Source organism: Lepidochelys kempii, chromosome 16 (assembly GCF_965140265.1).
Source record: "Lepidochelys kempii isolate rLepKem1 chromosome 16, rLepKem1.hap2, whole genome shotgun sequence".
NCBI lineage: Eukaryota > Metazoa > Chordata > Testudines > Cheloniidae > Lepidochelys > Lepidochelys kempii.
Window position 1 is genome coordinate 15,956,303 of NC_133271.1, and position 23,317 is coordinate 15,979,619.

The window sequence follows — 23,317 nt, forward strand, 5'->3', positions numbered from 1 at the left end:
GGGAGAAGGTTATCATGGAATCACCTAAGCCTGGAAGACCCTGCTTTGATTCCTGGCCAATGCAAGAGCAGATATTACCATTAGATCGTGGGGCCTGGACCCTGTCTTCCTATGTGTTTATATGGGGCCCTAGTCCTGATCAGGTGCCAGCAAAACACAGATCGTTCGAATCCAGCCATGGAAGGCAGGGCAGCTGGTGACAACAGGGGGCATTATCCCCCTGTGGTGACAGCAGCGGGAGGGGGTAGGGGCTGTGAAGTAGGTGATGGTATTTTTTGAAGATAGAGGAAATGCTGAGTGAAAGAGAAAGAGGGGCGGGGGAAGAGGAAGGGAGGGGAGGGGAGGGCTTAGGGAAAGTTATAAACTTAGACCTGGTTCATTTTGGTGGCTCCATCAGAAGCTGAAAATGGCAGAGAGCCCGAAGAGAGGGGCCTTCAAAAAATTCAGTAAGTTGCTCCGGGGAACGCGTCGCTAGTCTCTTGTGCATGCGCCTATCTGAGCCTGGCAGCCAGAGCTTTAAAGCAGGGTGAGGCAGAACGGAGGGGCTGTGGGGGGAGAGCGCTGCATGTGGTGAGCCCGTGTGCGTGTGTGTCTGGGCTGTGCATCGGTCCTGTGGGAGCTGGCCCAGGGGCTGCTCACGACAGCGGCGGACGCAAACTGCCCATGTAGTCAGTGGGTTCGTGGCTGCCAGGTTCCCGCGGGCCTTTCAGACCACAAGCCAATTTTGTTTTGCTCTCGGTTGGGCTGATCGGGACGGGGCTGGATTTACTTTGATGGGGCCGAGCGGGTGTCTCGTCCCACCTCTCGCAGATTGAGGTATACAAAATAATCCAGTTGATCAGCCCCTCACTGAACTGAACTGGACTGAACTGGTGAGCTGGGACCAGTTTAGTTTAATCCCGTGTGAAATTGGGTGCAGAGAAAAGTACAGGACAGGTGTCTCTCCTCCCCCCGCCCGCCGCCCTGAGCACCATGGGGGCTCCTGAGCCACCCGCAATCCTGCACCTGGACGGAGCACATCGAACACAGGGGGCAGCATGTGCGGAACAAGGGAGCAAATCCAGACTGACTCCAGTGGGACGAGGCTATGGCTGAAATCCTGGCCCCATTACAATGGGAGTTTTCCCACCGACTTCACTGGGGCCAGGATCTCACCCTACGTGTGCACAGCACTAATAAACTCTTTGGAGCTGGTCTCAGAGGAAACTAATCAGCAGCAGCTGTGGGTTGAATTCTCTTCTTTCCCAAAGACCTGGGGTTTTCCCCAAAGCCCTGAAAGGTAGCTACCCCAGCATAATTTCATTTGCTGCCCCCTCACACACTTCCTTCCCAGCAAGCCTCCCTCACATGTAAGTTGGCCTGAGATGATGACGCTAGAATTTAAATTTGCATTTTCCCCATTTCCGAACGCTTGGTGCCCACTCTGAGGCTTTGCATAGAATCGTCCTTCCCCCACAGGATCACTCAGTGCTTTGCAAACATGTACTAATCCAGCCTCACAGCACCCTCATCAAGTCAGGATTATCCCTGATTTAGAGGCGAGGGAAACTGAGGCACAGTGGCATGACGTGATGTCTGTGGCAGAGCTGCATTTACCACTCGACCATCCTGGGGCACAGCGGTTTTTGGATGGCCCCTCTCAACAAATCCATCGATTCCCCATCAATAGGGCCCCCACCCCAGCCGACAGAGGAGAAGTATGGTCTGGAGGTTCAGGTATTGCACTGGGACTCAGGAGATCTAGGTTCCATTCTCAGCTCTGCTACAGGCTTCCTGTATGACCCTTGGCAAGTCACTTATGGGGAGATTCCAAAGGCAAAAATGACAGTTAGCTGCCCTGCTCCCTTTGACTTGCAGCCTTCCCCTTTCTCTCTGTGCTTCAGTGTCCCAATTTTTGTCTGTTCAGATTGGACGGTGTCAGGGCAGGGACCATCCCACTAAGTGTTTGTCCAGCCCCAGCAGAATTTCAGTGGGGGCCTCTAACTGCTACCATAATGCAAATAAACCAGAAAAGTGAGTTAAATCCCTTCTCCTCATATGCTAGCCCCTTCTCTGAAATGGACTAAGAGATTGTAGGTGGCTTGATCTAGGAATGAAATTCAAGCCTGGGAGTCAGGACAACTGGTGTCACTCGCAGTTGTGCCACTAATTTACTGCCTGACCTTGGGCACATCACTTCCTCTCTTTGTACCTGAGTTTTCCTGCTGGGTTTTTGCAAGTCTTGTTTGCCAAATGCTCTGAGATCCCGTAGAGAAGGACAAAGCTTTGCATTAATAATGCTACAGCCAGGGCTCCATAGACTCTGAGGCCAGAAAGAACCATCAGGTAGTCTGATTTCCTGCTAAACCGGGCCAGAGACTTTCACCCAGTGATTCCTGCCTCGTGTCCTGGCCCCAAACCCTGTAACAGCTATGTACAGTGAAGCTATTCTGCACTGGGACAGCGCTGCAGCCTCCTAGAAGGGAAACAGCAATCCCAGCGGGCTGCCCAGTTACCTGCTCCCTGAACCATGCATGTGGCATGCAGAGACAGTAATGCCACAGGAAGAGCACAACCCTGGCACTGGGGGTACATCGGCGAGATTGTGTTCCGCCCTCATTTGTGGGATGCACAAGGAGAAGGGGGGGTGATTGTCTGACCCTGGGCTGCGCTACCGTTCAGAGCAGAGCTGGGGGAAAAGGGCTGGGGTGTGAAACACAAATCCATCCTGTGAGGGTTACAAATATGACTTCGGTTAACGCTCTGCACTCAGCAGTAGCAGGTGGCAGCTGGGAGATGAAAACAGTGATCTAGAGGGTCTAGTTGCTCGCTCGCTTCGCTTAGGAAGTGGGTAGATGATATCCTTCCCGCAGTACACGCTTCTCGCTGAACGCAGGCTGATCTGCTAGCTCTGGCGTGCAAAGGGGCCCTGAACTAGTTCGGAGGGAAACTCTCATAGACATGGGCACCCACACAGCAACCCGGCCCCACATGTACCAACATACACATGCATGGTCCATCCACACAGGAACCCAGCCGCACACATACCGACATGCACACACATAGTCACATGGTCTCATCCACACAGGAACCCAGCCCCACACATACACACTCACAGTCATATGTTCCCACCCACATTAACATACACTCATCATCATACACATACAGACATACGCACAAGCACAGGGTCCCCCACACACTGACATACGCACATGCTATCACACTGGGGTGACCACATGTCCCGAACTTATAGGGACAGTCCCGATTTTTGGGTCTTTTTCTTATATAGGCTCCTATTACCCCGCACCCCCTGTCCCAAATTTTTCACATTTGCTGTCTGGTCACCCTATATCACAGGCACACAGCTACACTGTCTCACTCGCGCTGATATATGCAATCATGGTGCACCATGTACCAAAGACAGTCACACATACACTCCCCTCCACCCTTTGGAAATATATACACACTCATGGACTCCTGCTGCCACATACCTACATACCCAGGGGTATTATATCATCAGGAGTCACCGGGTATTACAGAGAGCTTTTCAGGTTCTGGCTGGCTGAACGTATAGGCAGCTAGATCTTGGAGAAATGTGGTGCTGTTCTGTTTGGAAGCTGAGCACATCACAAGGCTGCGTCACTCTCCGACTGACAGAGTCTCTTAGCTGCAGGGTGACTGAAATGCAAAATGGGTGTAAAATGCTACCAGATTGGAGCTGTTACATTTGACACCGTGGCGGGGTTGACTCACCACTAGTGCCTCCTCATGGCCAAGCGTGGTGTAGCAGCTCACTCCCTGTCGGGCACCTCCTGCCGACGGTCGCTCCAACAATGTGGTAGTCTCCCTCTTCCTTTGCCTTGGCCCTCTGGCCAGGTCACTTTAAAATCTCTCCCTGTCCAGGGCAGCCAATGAACAGAAACAAGGGAATTACAAATCATTCATCCCATAATTGAGCTAAGGCTCTCGTCCAGCAGAGGGGGATCATTGGGCTCTGGCCCTAAACGGGATTTCACAGATGGTAGTGGTGGCCACTGTGGGGTTGGTATACCTGATCACAGGCACCTTCTGAGTATGGGCATACCAATGACACAGGGGACAAGGCAGAGGAGAATCAGGCCCTTAGTAGGGCCCCAATCCCACCCCCAGTTACACACGTGTTGTGCCACTGATGGGGGGGGGTGCTGCCCCAATGTCAGTGAGGGCAGGATTGGGGCCCTATGGAATTTGGGGGGGGGGGAGCGAGTGCCAGCACTCTGCAATTGACACCCATGATGTCCCTGCTGGAGCTGGTCCAGCCCCCCCCACAGAAGATGCGTCCACTCACAGGCTGCGTCCCCCTGCACGGACTCCAGTTTAACTAATGTGCACAGGCTCCAAGCTGAGCAGTTCTGGATTATTACACACTGTGCCGACCACACGCAAAACCACAATGGTGCAGAGCAGCCCTGGGACCCACAACTGTTATGGAGGAGATGGTATGATGGGATAACATGGTTTTGGTAATTAAATATTCATGGTAAATAGGCCCAATGGCCTGTGATGGGTTTTTAGATGGGGTAAGATCCAAGTTACCCGGGAAAGAATTTTCTGTAGTATCTGGCTGATGAATCTTGCCCATATGCTCAGGGTTTAGCTGATCGCCATATTTGGGGTCGGGAAGGAATTTTCCTCCAGGGCAGATTGGAAGGCCCTGGAGGTTTTTCGCCTTCCTCTGTAGCATGGGGCACGGGTCACTTGCTGGAGGATTCTCTGCTCCTTGAGGTCTTCAAACTACAATTTGAGGACTTCAATAGCACAGATATAGGTGTGAGGTCTTTTTTAGGAGTGGTGGGTGAAATTCTGTGGCCTGCATTGTGCAGGAGGTCAGACTAGATGATCATAATGGTCCCTTCTGGCCTAAATATCTATGAATCTATGAATCTATGAAACTGTTCCCACCGGGGGGGGGGGGGGGGCAGGCGCAGAAGAAACCTCTCTGAGAAAGGCAACCAGGGGAGGACTAAAAAGAACCGGGTTCTGCCAGCGGGCATGAGAGGCTGTTCTAACCAGGCTAATGGAGATTTCCAAAAGGTGGCTCCTGGGCACTCTATTTATTGATAGCATCTCTCCTGGCTTGTTTCCTGCCTTTTGTCTTGAGGCAAAGGGACCAAAGCCTCTGGCACAGAATGGGGATGGGGCCAGGAGGGTGGGGAGGGCATGTCATCAGTTTGTTCAGCAGCCAGACAAATGCAGCCTCTTCCCCTGCAGCTGTCAGTGTTTTGCTGAGGCTGGAAGCGAGAGCAGGGCTGCCAGGTGCCCTGTTCACATTCCTGTGGCTGGTTGGGAATTTCTTTCATTTCACTGATGGAGAAAGGGAGGCACAAGGCGATGACGTGATTAGCCCAAGGCCACTCAGCAAAGAAGTGGCAGGCCCAGAAACTGAGCGGAGTTCTCCTGAGCCCCAGCCCAGCGACCTAGCCATTAGGCCATGCTACCTCACTGACACCCCAAGGTGCAGGCCAGAGGGGTGTCAGGCTGGCTGGGTCTGACTCTTCTCTCTCAGGGTGCAACTCCATTGAGCTACACCCACATCAGAGGGCACAACCCCACTGCAGAGACTGCCGTCATCACCATCTCAGCCCCATACCAAGAGCCGGCCCAGACCCTGCCACCCGCCTCCTCCCCGGGAGTAATCCCAGCTCACGTTTCCTTTTCTTTTCCAGAGTTCTTTAAGTTCAAAGGCTTCGGGAGCCTGAGCAACATCCCTCGAGCCTTCACCCTTCGGCGAGTGTCCGCCTCCTCCGGCCCCACAGAGAGCTTGCGGGCGGGGACCCTGCATGCCAACAGCTTGCTGGAGGACACCCTGGAAAGCACTCAGGATGACTTGAACACCATGCCCAAGAGCCCATCCCCCTACGCCAGGTCCTGCGACATGTACAGCCACATGGGGACGATGCCCAGGACCACCCCCAGAGGGGCGGGGAAACAGACCAAGAGCTCCCAAAGCTCCCATGACAGAGGGACCACAGGTGGCAGAGCTCCTGGCACGTCCCCACCCGCCATCCCAGAGTCAGTGGCTCCCGCTGACCCTGCCCCAACAGCAGATGCTTTCTCGGGGACTTTGCCATCGACTAACAGCCCCAGCCTGGGTGTGTCAATCACAACAGAGCCCAGGGTGAGATCTGATGCCTCAGGGAACAACCCTCCGCCTGGGCAAGCACCTGGGGGCGTGGGAGAGAGACACACTGCCAGCCCACCCCAGGAGCCTTTCCGAGCTCCTAGCGCTGGTTGTACCAAAGCAGAGCGGTTGCAAGAGCCTGTCCCGTGGGAAGGACAAGAAGCAGCAAAGGAGGAATTGCCACCTGCCTCCTGGGAGATCCAGCAAGGGAGGTAAGCCACAGCATGAGCGTGCTCAGCTACTCCAGTGCCCCCTTGCTCTGCTGCTGAATGAGGGCTCAAGCCTGCAGGGTGCGGACGACTCTGGCCCCAACCCAGCAAAGCATTTAAGCACCTGAATGGTCCTGGACTAAGCACATGCTCAAAATTGAGTGCATGGTGAAGTGCTCAGCTGGATCAGGGCCAGAGTGCTCAGCACCTTGCAGGATCGAGCCCCTCCAAGGCATCCCCTCGGGTCAACTCCCTTTGTATCTAGTGATGGATTTTCTCCAGAGGTAATAATGATGGTGTATTCTGCCCACCCCAGCACCTGTCAGCCGGGGCATGCTATTTCCCAACCTCCACCTTTCACACATCCCTGAGGGCAGGGGGCTATTATCTTCATTTTACCAACAAGGGAAACTGAGCCACAAAGAGGCAAAGTGACTTGCCCCAGGTCACGAAGCAGGCCAGAACCCAGGAGGCTGGTCTCCCGGTGCTGGGTGCTAGCCTCTAGGCAACAATCCCTTACACAAACACCGGGGAAAGTGTGGCTGCTTATTACAACCTTTCGCATCTGCAGCCTGGGGTTGGCGGCTTCATGAGAACAAGCTTCCCGTGGGATTTCTGGTCTTTCCTGCTTCCGGTCGGGACGGAAACGGTTCAGGCAGCCTGGTTTAGTCCAGCCTTCGCATTGCCTTGTTCTCAGTTTAGTTTCAAGTCGTGGCTTTCATCCACGAGAGAAATACACCAGGAGTTGGGGGCGCTGTATGTGGGAGCAGAGTGGGATTTGGAGAACTTCATTCCTGATCTCTTTCCTTATCCTTCCTTTCTCTCTCCCCCTCCATCTCCTCCTGGGAGGGAAGTGTCACCAGTGGGCTCTTGGGCATGAACGTGCAGCCGCTGAGGGGTTTCTCAGACTCCAGCTGCCCGTGACTCCCAGAGGACAGCGCTGCCCCTGGGCCTCACCCGAGTGCCTCTCGGCTCCACCACTGACTCGGAGCCCATGTGGAATCTGTAAAGGAGGGCTCTGCTTGGGAACGGGCTGGGAATGCGGGGAGTGGATGAGCGGGGCCGGGTGGGCGGCTGCTGGGAGTTACAGCTGGCACTGGCTGGCCCCCGCCATGCTTGTGTGAGGACTGCAGGATCTTGTCAGCCTGGGCCCCAAAGGACAGCAGCCCCCTGCCCTCCCCGATTTCAGCCCCTGCCTGGGAAGCCTCCTGCACCTTTAACTCAGCCAAAGGAGGTGACCTCATGGGCGCTCCCTATGCCTTGTCTTCTCCACTTCGAGGGCTGGCTGCACTGAGGCCAGCTGATCCCACTACACACGCCCGTGAACACGCATGCACACACGCACACGCCCGTGAACACACACACGCACATGCCCGTGAACACACGCACACACACGCTTGTGAACACACGCACGCACACGCTTGTGAACACACGCGCACACTCGTGAACACATGCACACGCTCGTGAACACACACACGCTCGTGAACACACACGCTCGTGAACACACACGCTTGTGAACACACACGCGCACACGCTTGTGAACACACACACGCGCCCGTGAACACACACACGCACACGCTCATGAACACACACATGCACACGCCCGTGAACACATATGCATGCACCACAGCCTACGTGTGTGAGCCAGAACCCTTCTCCCTGGGAACTGGGCTCTCTCGCCTTGCTGGGCTCTGGCTGCTCCCCTGTCCCCCGACTCCCTGCAGCCCAGGCAGGGCACAGCGTGCAGGGGAGAACACCACCCGGCCCAGCGCTGCGCAGGATCCATCGCCTTAGCCAATGCCACCCTCTCAGTGCCGCCGCTCAGCATTGCCATGTCTACGGCAGAGCAAGAGGCCACCGGATTCGGGTGCCAGGGAGGCCGGGGGGGGCGTCACACGAGGGGCACTGCCCTTGGTTTAGGGGATTCAGCCCCATTGCTTGTATCTACCTCGGACGCCCTCTCCCTGGCACTGGGTTTGCTTGTTCAGAGGGGTCTGAGCTCCCAAGCTGAGGGGTTTGCCCTGCCGCCCGCCTGCCCCCGCGGTATCTGGAGGCTCCCTGGTGTCAAGTCAGTGGAGAGGCACTAGTTTACACCAGCTCCTTCTCCAGCCCATTGCTTGAGCCAGGCCTGATTCTGTTGTCCCGGTTTTACACCAGCGTGGCACCAGCGGAGTCACTCCTGATTCCCAGGGAGCTTAGCCCAGGCCCCTGCCTGCCCCCCACCGCCGGGGCCGGTCGGTTCCCAGGGCTCTGGGGTTTGTTTGCTCAGGCGGTTTGCGGTAGGGAAGGGGCTGCTGTGCCTGCCAGGAGCCTGGGAACGGAGAGGAATTTCTCCCAGCTGTGGGAGCCGGGCCCCGGCGAGGGGAGGGAGGCAGGGCCAGAGGCAGCTGGGCGGAGGGGCGGGCCTGGCCGGGCTCAGCCCTCCCCAAGTTCAGCGCTCGCAGGGGGCAGCGCTCAAACTTGCTCTCCGGCTGGCCGGGTGCGTGCGGGGGGCTCGGAGCGCAGGCAGCCGGCACCGATGACCGAGGTGGGCAGGAGGCCCCAGGGGCTGGGCCCCGGCAGGTGAGCGTGTCCCGTGGGCAGGGGCGGCGGAGGGGGCTGCAAACCACAGCGCAAAGCTGCCCCGCCGGGGGGATCCGTCCTGAGGGGGGCCCCGGTCTACTGCGGGGGCTCTGCCTGTCCCCACCCCACGGGGCAGGAGGGTCGCTCGTGGGAAGCACAGACACGTCGGGGGACAAAGCGCAGGCAGGAGGGCAGCCCCTGGGGGGCCGGGCTGGGGTGAGGTCACCCTGGCACCAACCCTGCCCGGCTCTCTGCGCCCTGCCCTGGGCTTGGGCGCTTGGCAAAGCCCCGTGTGGATCTGAGTGGGGTGGGGGTTGCCCTGCAGAACCCCCCCACCCACGCACTTCCTCGGCGGCCAGCCAGAAAGGGGAACTTAAGACCTTTCCGGCTGCAGCCCCCTCCCTTCGCCTGCCAGGGTTTGCTGCGGCCCTGGCCCAGCCCAGCCAAGGAGGCAGGGCAGGGCCTGCACAGCTGGGAGTGGAGCAGGGAAGGGGGCTACTAGCCTGGTGATTTGGGCTAGGAATGGATTAGAGCGGGCGGCAGGGAAAGTTCTCCAGCACTAGTCCCTGACGTGGCCAGCCAGGGCCCAGTCGGTTCCCTTTGACATTAAAGGCAAAATTCCCTTTAACTTAAACAGGAGCAGGATCATGCCACTAGCCCTCATTGCCAGGGCAGGGAGAGGGGTGAGCCAGTGTGACAGGCGGAAGGTGCTGGGCTCCCTGGGTTGCTGTCAGTGTGAGGAATACGGGAGAGCAGGATGATGGGCAGGCAGAAGCGTCTCGCTCTCTCCGGAGCTGGGCATGTGCAGGGCTGGTCAGTACCAGTCATGGAAACAGCGGACTCTTCCGTGCCTCCCAGGAGCGCACAAAGCCCGGTGCTATCCCCAAGGCCACCGGCGCCGCGCTGGAGCTGGGCCCGGGCTGAGGAGGGAGAGGAAGATGTTCCATAGACAACTGCAGCCGGAGCTCTCTCCCCATCCTCATAGACCAGCCTGTCGTTCTGGAATGTCTCACTTCCCCATTGAAGGGGAGAGGAGGCCAGGGATACATGGCTGTGACGGGCTGTCCCTGTCCTGGGCACCTTTCCCCTGCACTGCCTGATGCTAACTAGGAGTTCAGCTGGAAGGTGAACTGTCCAGCTGTAACTCACCCCGTGGTGCCTGAGTATTGCACCATATAGTCCATGATTTCATGCACTGATCTGAGCTCACTGCAGCATCTAAGCTCCAGGATTTGAGCAACGGTGGACAGTGCAGGAAGGGACGTACCTGCTACCTACCCACAGCGCTGCACTAGAGCTTAAAACTGCCCCATCCCTGGTTCATGAAGGTGCGATCACACCTAGCTTTAGCACTGGACCCTAATCTTGACCTGCTGTTCCACTCTGGGGCCATGCATTGCTCTGCCAATGCACCTCCATTCTGCCCTGCAGCAGCCCCTGCTGTTCCGATCCGGGTCCCCTCAGGAGTGGTGTCAGGCTGTGGCATGGTTCTGTGATGTGGACAAATGTTCACCAAGCATTAGGCTGCGACCATCATTCTTGTGTGACCAGTGATCAGATCAGAGGAGAAAGGTTGGTGCTTTCAGCAGATGTGCCAAGTGGAATGAAGTTTCCAGACAGGTCCTCCTGTAGTTCCATAGCTAGGAATAGTGATGCTCTCCTCTAAGCCCATATGTCCAAAGGTCCTGCTTCCCGAGTGTCACCGTGAAGCACCCACGTGACATGGGGCAGCTCCCTATTTCGGATCCATCTCTGCTCCCAATACACTGATTTATGCTGGGTTCTGGAGCTCACCTTGAAGCATTCCCACCGGAGGGAAGCCCAGGAAGGCTGCTGATCAGGAATATCCTCCATCCTACATAGATCATCTTCACTCTTGCACCAGGGGCAGGACGCCATCTGGGGAATAATCCACCTAAAGAAATATAGACCAGTGCTCGCTCGTGCACATACACCCCCCCACACACACTCTCTCTCTTCCCAGGGATAATCCTCAGGCGCATGTCCTGTAACAGTAGCCACCAGCATCAGTGGATCCTGTCATGGGCTTTTAATCTTTGGAACTCTGACCATTGTTGGGTGAGTGGGGCCAGAAAAGTTCAGCCTCTCCCCAGCATGCTTGTGGGCCCTGCTTTAGTACGCTGTGGGAAGCTGAAGCATCCACAAGAATGGAGCAAATGCAGCAGCTTCCTGAACTGGGGGAGTGAGTCCACCTTCTTCTTGGAGCAAGTGGTGCCGAAAGAGGAATCAGAGGGTGAAATCCTCCGGGCTGCTACCTGTGGCATTGGAGAGCCACAGTCCATTCCTCTGGGAGCACGAAGGGGACTGCAAACTGCTCGGCAAAGCCTTTCAGAAATTTCCAGAAGACTGATCCAGGCATGAATGTGACTGGGGCGAGCATGTTTTCTTTACAAGAAACCAGCTGCCAGGCGAGACCATTGACTGGTGTGTTACAGACACACGTAACACCACCCTGAATGTGAACTGTGACCAGATGAATGAATCCGAGACCGAATTATTCATGGTGTAATTGACAAGCAGCAAAAAAGGAGGTCCCTGGAAGAAATGGACTTGACTTTTCTGAGAACAATGGATATGCACAGGACTAGTGAAAACTGCTCCCCAGAGGAAAGTGATAGCACACAGTTAGCTAGCCCCCTGCAGAAGCTGTACTGCAATGCAAAATCCCTGGTACAAATACATGGCACTTTTCATCAATGGATCTTAAAGTGCATTATAAAGGAGGCAACGCGCGTTATTCCTATTTTATAGATGGGGAAACTGAGGCACTCAATAGTAAAGTGACTTGGCCAAGGTCACCCAGCCGGCCAACAGCAGAGAGTCCCCAGTGTTCCAGTCCAGTGCCCTGTCCATTGGAGCATGCCGCAGAGCGGAAGAGGAACACACAACGTTAAGAATACTCTTTGGCTGTGAAATGCAGGTGAGGCAAGGAGCGGCTTGGAGCTGGAGCACCTGGACGTGGTGAAAAGCCAGGAGCTGCAGCAGGAGCCGTTGGAAGTAAAGATTAATCAATTTCAAAACCAACGGCGACATGCTGAGGGGCTGAACCCAACGTGCCCTAGCCTTCCACTCCCTGGCATCCCTGCCAGCATTGGGGCAGTGCCTCTGAGCCTGCCCCTCCCCCCGCGAGGCATCTCAGGCCAGTCGGAAGGGGCTCCCAGGCAGCAGGGACTCATTCCAAAGGGAGCGCTGGAATTTCTCCCAGGCGCTGTGACGGGCTTCAAGAATGTTTGAGTCTCATTCCAGAATGCTCCGGCCATTCAGTCGCACAGCTCCCTGCATATTGCGGCCGCTAGCGTCCCTCTGCCTCTCCCAGGGCCAAGGCGCAGGCTCTGCATCTGCTTACAGTTAGGAGAAGGGGTTATTTATAGCCGTTTCTTTCTTCCCCAGCGCCGAGTGGAAGTCGGGGCTCTCTGGCACTGGATGCTGGGATGTGAGTGTTGCAGTTCATTAGCCACAGACCCTGATGGCTTTGCAGAGCACTGGAGGAGCTTGCAAGACCCTCCTAAATTCCACTTCCCAGCTGCTCTCATGCTCCCAATTTCCTGCCTGGAGTCTCCCTTCCCCCTCCCTTTGTTTTTTCTCACAGATTCCCAAACTCCAGCCGGTCTCTCTCTGACCCGGTGCCTCTGGAGGCCAGCTTGCAGCTGGCGTAGGGAGGGAGCAGATTTTTAGGAACCCCACCAGCCCAGGCCCATCTTTGCCCTGACATCCTGTAATCACCTGGAAAATAATCTGGCAGCAAGACGGGAAACATTCTCTCCTGCTTGCAGCTGTCTCTTCTTCCAGGAGCGTTATCCATGGCTTGCTCCTGCTCCAGCTTCTGAGAGAAACCAGCCGGTGAACTGAGGTTTGCTCTAGGTCACTGTGGCAAGCTGGGTGGATGGCGCTAATCCCCCACAACCTGCTAGGGTGCTGCTGCGGGATCAGTAGGGAAACCCTCGCTCAGTCACGGGCATGGGCTTTGGAACAGGCCTGTCAGGGAGATCCTGTGGCCCAGGGGTCGGTGCAGTATGGGATCCTATTGAGCACCAACTCATGCTTTGTACAGTCTAGCTTTGTTCCAAGCACCAGGGCTTCCTTCACACCCCCTGGGAGATGGGTCCCCAGTCCAGTAGATCTCCCTGTCAGGAAGGTTTGTTGCTGATATTCAGCCTAATGTTTAACATGAATGAAATTCAGTCTTTGTGGTCATCTAGAGCCAGGAGATAAACATATGGATGAGGTGTAATTAGATTCCATGCCAGGCCTCTTGCAACGGTCCCTGGCGCATAAAATAGATGCCATGCCTGGCTCTCACAGGCTGCAGAGATTCCTGGGAGAACATCCATTGTCTCCTAACAGCTGCAGTACAGAATAGCAGGTACCTGGCCCTAAATATATGCCACAACTGCTGCAAAGCAGCGTGGTCTAGTGGAATGAGCACAGGACGGGGAGCCAGGAACTACAGCAGGCTAATACAGGCTCTGCCCCAGACTCTCTGGGGCTTTGGGCAAGTCATTTCACTTCTAAGACTCATTCTCCCATCTGTAAAAGAGGGTAATAATCCTCATCTACCTCCCATTGGGGTCAGGGACTCTTATTAGCTTATTAATTAGACGTAGTAGTGTTGGGGTAGCACATAGGAGACTGGATATTATGTTTCGCACATAAAAGAACAAACCTTTGCTTTTAGCCTGAGGGGATTAGGGAAAATAATACAGGAAAAAACACAAAACTAAAGTCTCCCTGAGAGAGTGCAACATGCATGTCTTGTCTCTAACAGTCTGCGTCATCTCTGCCTCACAAAATAGCCACTGCAGAGAGGCAGACTCCCTGCAAAATGAAAGGTGCAGCATAGACAAAGTCCCAGCAATTCCCTGCTGTCACTCCACACACCACAAATGCTCCTACGGCATGTGGAAAATGGAACACCCAAGCATTTACACCATTAAAAGTTTATAAAGCAATGTAACATATGGGGCCTGACACCCCCCCCCCCTCACCATGTGACTCCATTGATTTTAAGGGTTCCCCCTGGTACGGGTGTGTGTGTGAGAGCTGAATAGCAAACGAATAGCAAAAATCCTGCTTGTTCTCCTCCCACTCTCAGCTCCAGGAGATGGGCAGTTTGTCTGCTATGACAGGCTCTGTTTGCCACTGGCCTGTGAGGATACCGCTCCGGTGACTGGAAAGTGCTTAGGGCTTGCTTGAATTTAAGTTTGTGACTGATTTCACTGGGGTTACTCACATGCTTAAAGTTAAGCACGTGCTTTGCTGGATCAGGATGGCCCCACTACACATGCGGTTTGTAGTGGTGTAAGGGGAGGAAGCATTTCTCAGCCTGTGGAAAAACAGCCCGGCGGGGGCGGGGGAAGATAGCATTAAGCGCCCTCTAGATCAGTGATGGGCAAACTATAGCCCAGGGGCCATATCTGGCCCTCCAGACTGGAATTGAGGTCTGGGGCTTGCCCTGCTCTGGCACTCCAGCCGGGGAGCGGAGTCAAGTTCTTGCCCCACTCCACCCGGTTCCTGTAAGCAGGGGCATGTCCCCCCTTCCGGCTCCTACACAAAGGGGCAGCCAGGGGGCTCTGCACGCTGCCCCTGCCCCAAGTGCTGCCCCTGCAGCTCCCATTGGCCAGGAATCACAGCCTGTGGGAGCTGCAGGGGCAGCACCTGCGGACAGGGCAGTGCACAAAGCTGCCTGGCTGCACCTCCTCATAGGAGCCAGAGGTGGGACATGCTGCTGTTTCTGGGAGCTGTTTGAGGCAAGCGTGGCTGGAGCCTGCCCCCCTGAATCTCTCTTCGTGCCCCAGCCATGATCCCCCTCCCACCCTCTGAACCCTTCAGTCCCAGCCCGGCGCACCCTCCTGCACCCCCAACCCCTCATCCCCAGCCCCACCCTAGAGCCCACACCCCCAGTTGAAGCCCTCCTGCCCTCCAACTCCCAATTTTGTGAGCAGTCATGGCCCGCCATACAATTCCCATACCCAGATGCGGCCCTCGGGCCAAAAACTTTGCCCGCCCCTGCTCTAGATTCTAGGCTGCTGCAGGAGCTAAAATGCCAGGCTCTGGGGCTGCTCTAACTTACGGCAGGCTCCTGCGGGCAGCATCGCAGCCCGGAACCCTGCTCCGTTTCATGCCAGGTGCGCCCATCTGCTCTGGTGGGCCCTGTGCGGGGAGGCCATGTAGGGCCCTGGGCTGCTCTTTCACCCATAGAATTCTTCCCAGCCCTTGCAGCTCCTATACAACCCCTTGTGCACCTTTCAAGCAGGCTAGAACTGGCCCCTTGCTCTCTGCTTGGAAAGCCAGCTTCTACAATGGGCACTTCCCAGCCGATTGCAGGGGTGGGTCTCTATGGCACGCGTGTCTGGGTTTGCTTTCTGTCCGCACATACATTTAAGGAGCCCGGGGTCCCAGAGGGAGGCTCTGGCACTGTGGATGCCGAATGCGGGATGTCCCCCATGATTTTTCCAGGTCGAGTTATTGTTCTGACACTCAGAAGATGCTACTCTTTATAAATTTAAACCGCGAGGTTTCAATATGGAATGCCCCGGTGCTTCTCCTGGTTACTGGTCCCGACTGCAGGAAGAGGGGGAGCTGACTTCTCCTGCAGCCGTGGCGCAAAGAGCGTCACCATTTCTTTTTTAAAGATTAAAATGCCTACTCACCCCCCCGTGCCCGGCTCAGTGAGTCTGATTGGGATTAAACGCTCTGGCCTTTCAGATCACTCCTTAGTTTGCTGGAGGTGGGAGGGGATCTAGAGCTGCAGTTTACAGACTAACAGCAGTGTGGCCCCATGCATGGTCTTTGCCTGTATGAATCATGTCAAGATGCAAGGTCATGCATGGACTGTGCCCTTAACTAGTTGTTCTCCTCCCTTAGACCTCTGATAACTGGTCTTGCTGTGCCTTGCACCTGCCACTTGGGCAGCTAAAACCAAGTCTGTCTGTTCCCAGAACTTCTAAGCAACAAGGATCATACTCAGAACCACTGACAGTGGTAGAGCAGCAGATCAGTATGCCCTGGGGGCCACGTAGCCACCTTCCAAGGTAACTCCCAGCCGCACACTTCAGATCTGTCAGGCTGCTGCCCTTGACCAGCTGGGATTCTTAATAAACGGCTGTTTCCCAATTGATCACTAGTTGGCGCCTGACAGTGATTTCCAGAGGAAAATTAAACTGGAAGCAGCTGGGAGTCCCAGGCTATGGCTGCGCTCCTAGAGATGCGGGAGGAGTTTTTCTGCGGATATAGGACCACCACCTCCGCAAACACCGTTAGCGACATCCACAGAAGCACGTGTCTGTCAGCACAGCTACATTGGTCAGGAGGGTGCGTTTTCATGCCCCAACCACCATAGCTACACTGATAAGTTTTCAGCGTAGGCCAAGCCAGAGAGTTTATATGGCATGTCCCATGCCTTGCAGCTGTGTTACCTTGTGCTATGACCCTGTCAGTTCTGACAAGCTAAGGCCAGTTGCAATAGCTCAGGACTTGGATGGGAGACCTCTAAAGAGACCCCCGGAAGAGTGGGGTTGGGGGTGTTCTTTGTTACCTACCCAGTACTCCAGCATGATGTTAGGAGTTGCTGGAGGTGCTGTCTTTTGGGTAAGAAACTAAACTGAAGTTCTGATTTTATTTTATTTTTTTACGGTGATAAGCCCCTGCTGCTGCTGGTAAGAATTGGGGTGCTAACTCCAATGTCCTGGCCAAACTCCCGCTCAGGTCAGCGTATTCCGTGCCCCTAAGCTACCCCTGCAGTTTCACTTGGACACAGCGTTCTGCTCCACTGAGCCTCAGCTTGTAGGCTGTTGCCAGGAGCTGTTAAACAGCAGCAATGGTACCCTCCAACGAGGGACGCCCGTTAGTAGGGGGTGATGTAAATCTCCGTTACGCAAGAATGACGGATTCCCACATGCTGCAGTTACATCGTTACCAATGTGGAGGTTTTGGGTGCAGAGGTTTAAGATTCAATGGGGTAACTTCCTCATGTGTTGGAGGGGCTGGTGCTTTTCTCCAATTGCAACCTTGCCCAGACAGAAGGGCACTGAGTCACAGCCAGAATGGTTTCTTTTTGCAGCCATAAGGGCAAGGAACTTCAGTGAATGTTTAAGTTCCGCAGGATGACATGGGGGCAAGTAAAGAAGTGTTAATTGTGGGGTGTTAGCCAGCAGGGCTCAGTGCCCATCCTGCTCGCTGATTAACACTCCCTCCCAGGGTGACTCTTTGGTCAAGGGTCCGGTTACAGATAGGATACTCCTTCCCTCCCATCTCTCTAGCCAGCACAGAGCCTGATCCTGTACCACTGATGTCAAGGGGAGCAGGATCTAGCCCTTGCTGTATGCTCATCACAGAGCCCATGAATACCCATCTCTGCGCCCCTCTCTTGTCAGCAGTCCCATCAGGCCAAACAGAAACAGGAGGCTGTAGCTGAGAAAGCATATTGGCTTGTGGGGCTGAATCCTTGCAGGGCACGGTGTAGAAAGAGGGAGGGGGGCCGTTTCCTGACCAACCTTCCCAGGGTGGGTGGAGGTACCACTGTCTGTCTGGCTCCTGACCCCTGATCCTGCAAGTTATTCTGGGCCTGCCATCCCACCCCTTTCCGCCCTTCAGAGCTCCCCTATGCTCCAGCTGGAAGCAGCTGGGGCCCAAGCAGGGCAGGAAGGTGCACAGGAAACACTGGTGTGAGTCTGTGTCCCAGTGACTCCCTGTTCCCAGAACAGGATGGAAATCCAGGCCTGAATAACGGGAAAATCAGCAATGAGCATCCCCCTCCAGCTAAGGAGGGGGGGGGGGAATCAGTGATTACAAGAACACCCCCCCCCAGGAAACACAGAGAGCCCCCACACCTGGTCTGCCTGCTCCTCTCCCCCTCAGTCCTAGCCCTTATGGGTCTGGAAGGATTCCACCCAATAGCATCACCTCCCCAAGGTTCTGGCTCAACTGCCATGAACTCCAGAGACCCCACTGAGCCCAGACAACGTATGAAGCCTGGCCCGGCTGACGCTGCCCAAGCCGATTTGAGGAGAGATCCTGCAAGAAAGACCTCATTCTTCTCCAGTTGCATTAGGGATGCTAAGCCCCACGCCAGGAGCTCAGGGATGGGGCAGGGGGGAGGGGATGCCAGGGCTCTAGGAACTTCACATGAAAAACACGTTGGTTCTCTTAGCTGTTTAACAAGGACTTCTGGTGCCTGTCCACATCAGGTCATTCCCCCAACTGGGAAAAGCCCTGTAGCCTTGAGTGACCCAGGGCTTCCCCCTCCTCCTTCAGGCAGTACATGGCCTCTGGCAGGAACAGCTCTGTTAGTCTTCAGTGTTACAGGAAACTGAGGGAATACACATGCGTGCAGCCCCTATAGTGCAACCGTTAGGATTTTCTGTTGTCCTTACGGCCCCACCAGTCTATAGCATGTACCATATAACGAACCCTCCCTCTGTTCGCCTTCTATAAGTAGCCATCCTTGAGGGAAGTCCCAGCTGGGATTACCCTGTAACCATGCTTTAGGCTGCTCAGGCAGATAGCTGCTGCTGGAGCATTGCCAAAGAAGTGGCCTGACTGGGGATGAGTTGGGAAGAATGTCCTGGGCTCACCCTAAGCCCTGAGGATGGTCTGTCACTGGGTGACCAAAGGACTTGCCTGGGGGCATACTGACCATGTTTGACTGCTGTCACTCTCCGATAGTCATTAACTCCTTTTCGTTTCTTCTAGTCCCGCCGATGGCCCGGAATCCTGCAGTGAATATGTTAAGGTAAGAAACCCTCCCCTTTCTACTGGGTGTCTTTTCACGGCTGTCCTGACCATGCGAGTGTGGATGCTTATAAGCCCTGCTTCTCCTTTAAAGATCAGCTGCATCCGCATTTCAGATCCAGCAGCAGGGCGGAGCACACAGCCTGCTCTCAAGAGCCCCTAGAGTGGAGCATCTTTACGTTCTGTCGAAATCCATCAGAGCTGCAGGAAGTTGGTTGTTTCTCCTGTTCCATTTGCTCCAGTAGGTTCATTAATATCCAAGAGCGAGAGATGCTGAGGTACCAGCCTGTGGATGCTGTTTCATTGCATGCAGGGCGTGGGAACCTCATTTGCTATTTATGCTCCTCCATCCTCCTCGTCTATGTAGGGCTGCGTTTCCCCAGTGGGAGCTTCCTGCTGCTCCCTTTTGGAGCCTGGTGATAAGCACCCTGCAGCTGCCAGCAGGCCTTTTCATGGGTAGAGAAGAGCCTAAGCCATTGCACGTGAATCCAGAGCTGCAGGTCACCCCTGTTCCCAACCCACTTTCAGCCCATTCAGAGATGGAGTAGGGCTGGGCAGCACGATTGCAGCATGTGTAGACGTACCCAGGCTCACTCGGGTACCAGCAGCAGTGAAGCCGCAGCAGCATTTAGCGTGGACTAGCTGCCCGAGTAAGTATCCAGGGGCCCGGGTTGGCTTGTACAGGCCATGCTGAGGCCCATACTGCTGCAGCTTCACTGTGGTGGGTACCCACCCTAGCTAGATTAAAGCTAGCTCAGGTAGGTCTGCAATCACCCCTCTGGTTACAGTGTGAACATACCCTCAAATGCACCCCAGGCCTGGATCCAATGCTTTGGTTCAGACCAATCTCTGATGTGAGAATTAACCTTGCTGCCACACGAGGCCTTTGAGGTTGGTAGGTGGGCGCACCAAAGGGAGACAGTGGAGGGCATCCCCTCCCTCCTCACAAGCAGCCCTCAGAGTGGAAGCTGCCTTCGTTTCATGCTCTGGGCAATGGGAGGGGTGTCCGCTCTCTTGGGGACACAGCCAGTGTGGGCCGTGGCAGGTGCCATCTCCTCGCTCAGCCTTAATAGGGGAAAAGCAGCATTTAGCCACTCTGGAGCTGTCACATGAAAGTTGGTGCAAATCTCTCCAAATCCTCTGCAAAGACCCTGCTTATCCTCCAGCAAACTAGTCACATTCCTGAGGGCTCTTTGCGTAGTGCCAGGAATTCACTTGGGAGATGGCTGGCTTTATGGAAGAGCGAGCCTCTTTCAGCAGACTTCCTGTGGAGTTATTCGAAGAGGCAGGGGTGGAAATGCCTGGCTTAGGGGATGCAGAGTTTTTCCATGGGACAGAGAGTTTCACCTCTACACCAGCAGTTCAAATCCAACTCAGCTCAGTAGTGAATGAAGTTGCCCCCCCACCGCTGTCAGTTTGATGGGCTATGTTATATGAGCTGGTGTCTCAGGCCGGTTCCCAGTGGGTCAGTGTTCCCAGCCACAGACCCAGAGTTCCAAACTGGCTAGTGATTTTGGGTGCCCAGCTGGAGACACCGTAGTGGAGTTTCTCTAAGAATCAGGCCCCTTGGCACCCAACTGGCCAACCCTCCAAAGTCAGGAGCTGCTCTTTAAAGTCTTGACAGTGGCACGAGGTGGCGAGGCTGAGGTGATGGAGTCTGAGTTACGCACCTGCTCTTAGAGGTGGTCCCCCCCCAGTCAGGCGGAGGCAGCGAGGGGGGACGGTAGCATTACCATTGTTCATCACGAAGGGGAAGACTCCAGGTCGTAGGTTCTGGACTGATGGTCCTTTCACCAGCACTGAACAATTTTTGAAGGCAGTTGTTCTTGTCTTTCTCCATAGCGAGACCCCACTCCCAGCTAGAAATGTGGGAAAGGCAGGGTGGCTGCATGCCATTAGGGCAGTCGAGACCACTAACAGCCCCCAGGTTAGACATCTACACGGCCAGAAGCAGGAAGTCCTTGGCTCTAGAATTGGCTGCTCATGTTAGCGTCCATGTTTGTTCAGCATCAGGGTGAGGCTCCTCTGTTCACACAGGCATTGTCCCGAGTGTGGGGATGATGGAAGGGCGGTGGGGGAGGAGGAAGTGGCAATGAAGGGATTTGCTTTAGCTGACGTTGAATATTGGTGTTCTTGTTCTATTTGTTCGTGCATCCAGAGCCTTGGCAATGGGAGCATTTTATAAATCATGAACTAACTAAAAGAGAGAGAGAGAGAGATGGGTATAAGCTATGGAGGGCTTTCAGCTTGGTGAGCCAACAGAACCCCCAGCTGCCAGGGTTCCTGTCCGGATTGAGCTTGTTCACCATTTGGGTCAGTTGTTCTTGGTGTGGCGTTGAACGGGGCTGGTTTGTATTTTGTCTGGCACTGGGCCAACCGCAATTCGCTTTGAATGGTTAGTGTGCGAGGTCACAGAGAGCCAGCGTAGGTATGTCACCCCCAGCTCCATGCATGGACATCTCCTAACAGCTGTGGTGATAGGAACTGGTGGAGTCAGCTACACACAGACAGAGCCATTGTGGAAATTTACATGCACAGACTGGTAACTTGCTACTGTGCACCTTACATCCTCACCAGGGTGTGTCCACCCCAGACAGAGGGCTAGGTTGAGGCCTATGCCCCCATTTAAACCCTAGCTTGAGGCCTTAAGTGGGACAAAAGTGATGCAAAGGCTTTGTGCTGGGCCTCACACAGGGGTGACTTTCCCTCACACCTGTCACCTTTTTTTGGTGCATTTAACCAAAGAGACCCGTCTGATGTGGTTATTCATACAGTGGCCCAGGTGTATATGGTGCTTTACAGGCAAATAAGACAAGCTCCCTGTGCCCGGAACCTTCTCAGCTAGATGAAAGTCAGTTGCATGCCCAGATTGCCTGATCCTCAGCCACGCACCCAGCAGCCTTGAGTTCCACAATGGGAATTTCACTACCCCCAGGTGGAAGCATTTGCTGCTGCCATTAGTCCTTTCTGCCTGCAATACTCTTCCCCCCACTCCTGGGAGTCAGCACCCCCCTGATGGCAGCGAGTGCTTGGTCCCTTTCAGGAGCTTGTGCTGCCCATATCCAGGTATAATGCGTGCTCCTGGCTGGCGTGTTACCAGCTGGGACAACTGGTGTTCTCTCATTCAAGCAAGAGAGCAGCATCAGTTCCAGGCAGAGGGGGATTCCTTTCTGCAGAGGAGATTCCCCTTCCTAGCTGTTAGAGGTTAAAGGCGTTGCCAGTCCAAATGACTATAATAAACCTAACTGCACAGCCGTGTCTTCTCCACCAGTGAGGGACATTGGTCTGCCTCCAGTGCAGGCTCCACGGAACCCAGACACACTGACCACCTTTTTTGCTTGCTCTCCTGTTTCCCCATCATCACTCCCCCACCTCCTCTGACCAGATCAGATCCTTCAGTCCCAGCTTCTCCCTGCAGGTGTCACTGCAAGCAATGGTGCACTAGGACTGCCAGCTAATCTGGGTCCCCAGCAGGAGTCGCTGTAGGGAATGGTGGCACTGCAGTAGTTGTGGGAGAGCTCCCAGTTCCCCCAGCTCCAGCCTCTCTCAGAAAGAGGTATGATTGGGAACAGGGTAGCAGCACTGGCCTGTTGGGAATCTGCATTGGTACAACTCCAATTCTCAGCCATTGACTCATTTCTGTATGTGGTGCAAGTAAAGTGATAAGCAAATAGAATTAACCAGCCCAGCTGTTCTGCAGCAACCAAGCAAAGAAAGATAGAGAGAAAGAGGCAGAGAAGAGAGCACGAACACCTCCCTGCTTACACACAGTTCAGTGCTAGCAAGGCCTAGAGTTCTTAAGAGAATCGACCAAGCTTGGCACTCATGGACTACAAGACCTGGCTAGGGAGGACTTTTCATCAGCTCTTAACCCCCGGTGGGTTTGCTCCTGCTACCACCAGAGCTGTTCTCACAGCCATTCACCAGCACCATGAAGAGCATCTGGACTGGGAAATGAAGCCCCAACAGGTCCCCCCTGCAGCCAAGCAGAGCAAGGATGGAGCATGTAGACTGCAGCCCAGAACCCAGGTCTGCTTAGTGACTCTATTTAGAGCCCAGGTGGCTGAAGTGAAAGAGAAGGCAGGCTGGGCAGTGTCCCTTGAGGAGCCGTGAGCAAACAGAAGTGAGCGTGCCCGCGTCCCCGAGGGAGCTGAGTGCTATTTGCTGGCCCCGTTTGCTCTCATTCACAGTTTCGTTCTGATGTGGGAGCAGCTGCTGCCACTGGCTGATGCGCTCCTGTGTGCGGCAGCGCAGAGCTGACAGTCAAGTAGAAAACCACACACCACCTGAGCTACTGTAAATGCCGGACAGCAGGGGACCAGTGGAACACGGGGTGACTGGCATCTCATTGGACAGGCTGGGCCCAAATCTCCATTGCTTACACCCTGTGTAGTCATTAACACGTGCAAAGTGCTGCTATCCTGATCTGGCCCAGTTTGAGCCCTGACTACTCCCCTTCCCATCCTGGGGAAGAGACAGACCCCCCAAGGCCCTGGGGAATGGCTGCTATTGTGAAAAGAGTGAGTGATAAAGGCCAGAATTGCAGGACAATCCAAATTTCACTCTGTATGCAATCCCAGGCTCTTCAGAGAGCTGCATTGTGGCACAGATCAGGTCTGGCCCTAGAAAGGCAGGCAGATAAGAGATGGGAGATTGG

The 23,317-nt window shown here is 55.0% G+C and overlaps 1 protein-coding gene across 2 annotated transcripts in view; it reads left to right on the plus strand.

Annotated features, from left to right (window-relative positions):
- The first annotated feature begins 406 nt into the window (after positions 1 to 406).
- SH2D3C (SH2 domain containing 3C) overlaps positions 407 to 23,317 on the plus strand; it is a 54,890-nt gene continuing 31,979 nt past the window's right edge. The window contains exons 1-3 of one of the 2 annotated variants that reach the window (XM_073313991.1): positions 407 to 446; positions 5,685 to 6,351; positions 18,622 to 18,661. In XM_073313991.1, coding sequence (XP_073170092.1) covers positions 407 to 446; positions 5,685 to 6,351; positions 18,622 to 18,661 — 747 coding nt within the window. Of the gene's footprint in view, positions 447 to 5,684; positions 6,352 to 8,823; positions 8,911 to 18,621; positions 18,662 to 23,317 lie in introns of those variants that run through there. The other variant, XM_073313992.1, reaches the window with a different exon arrangement.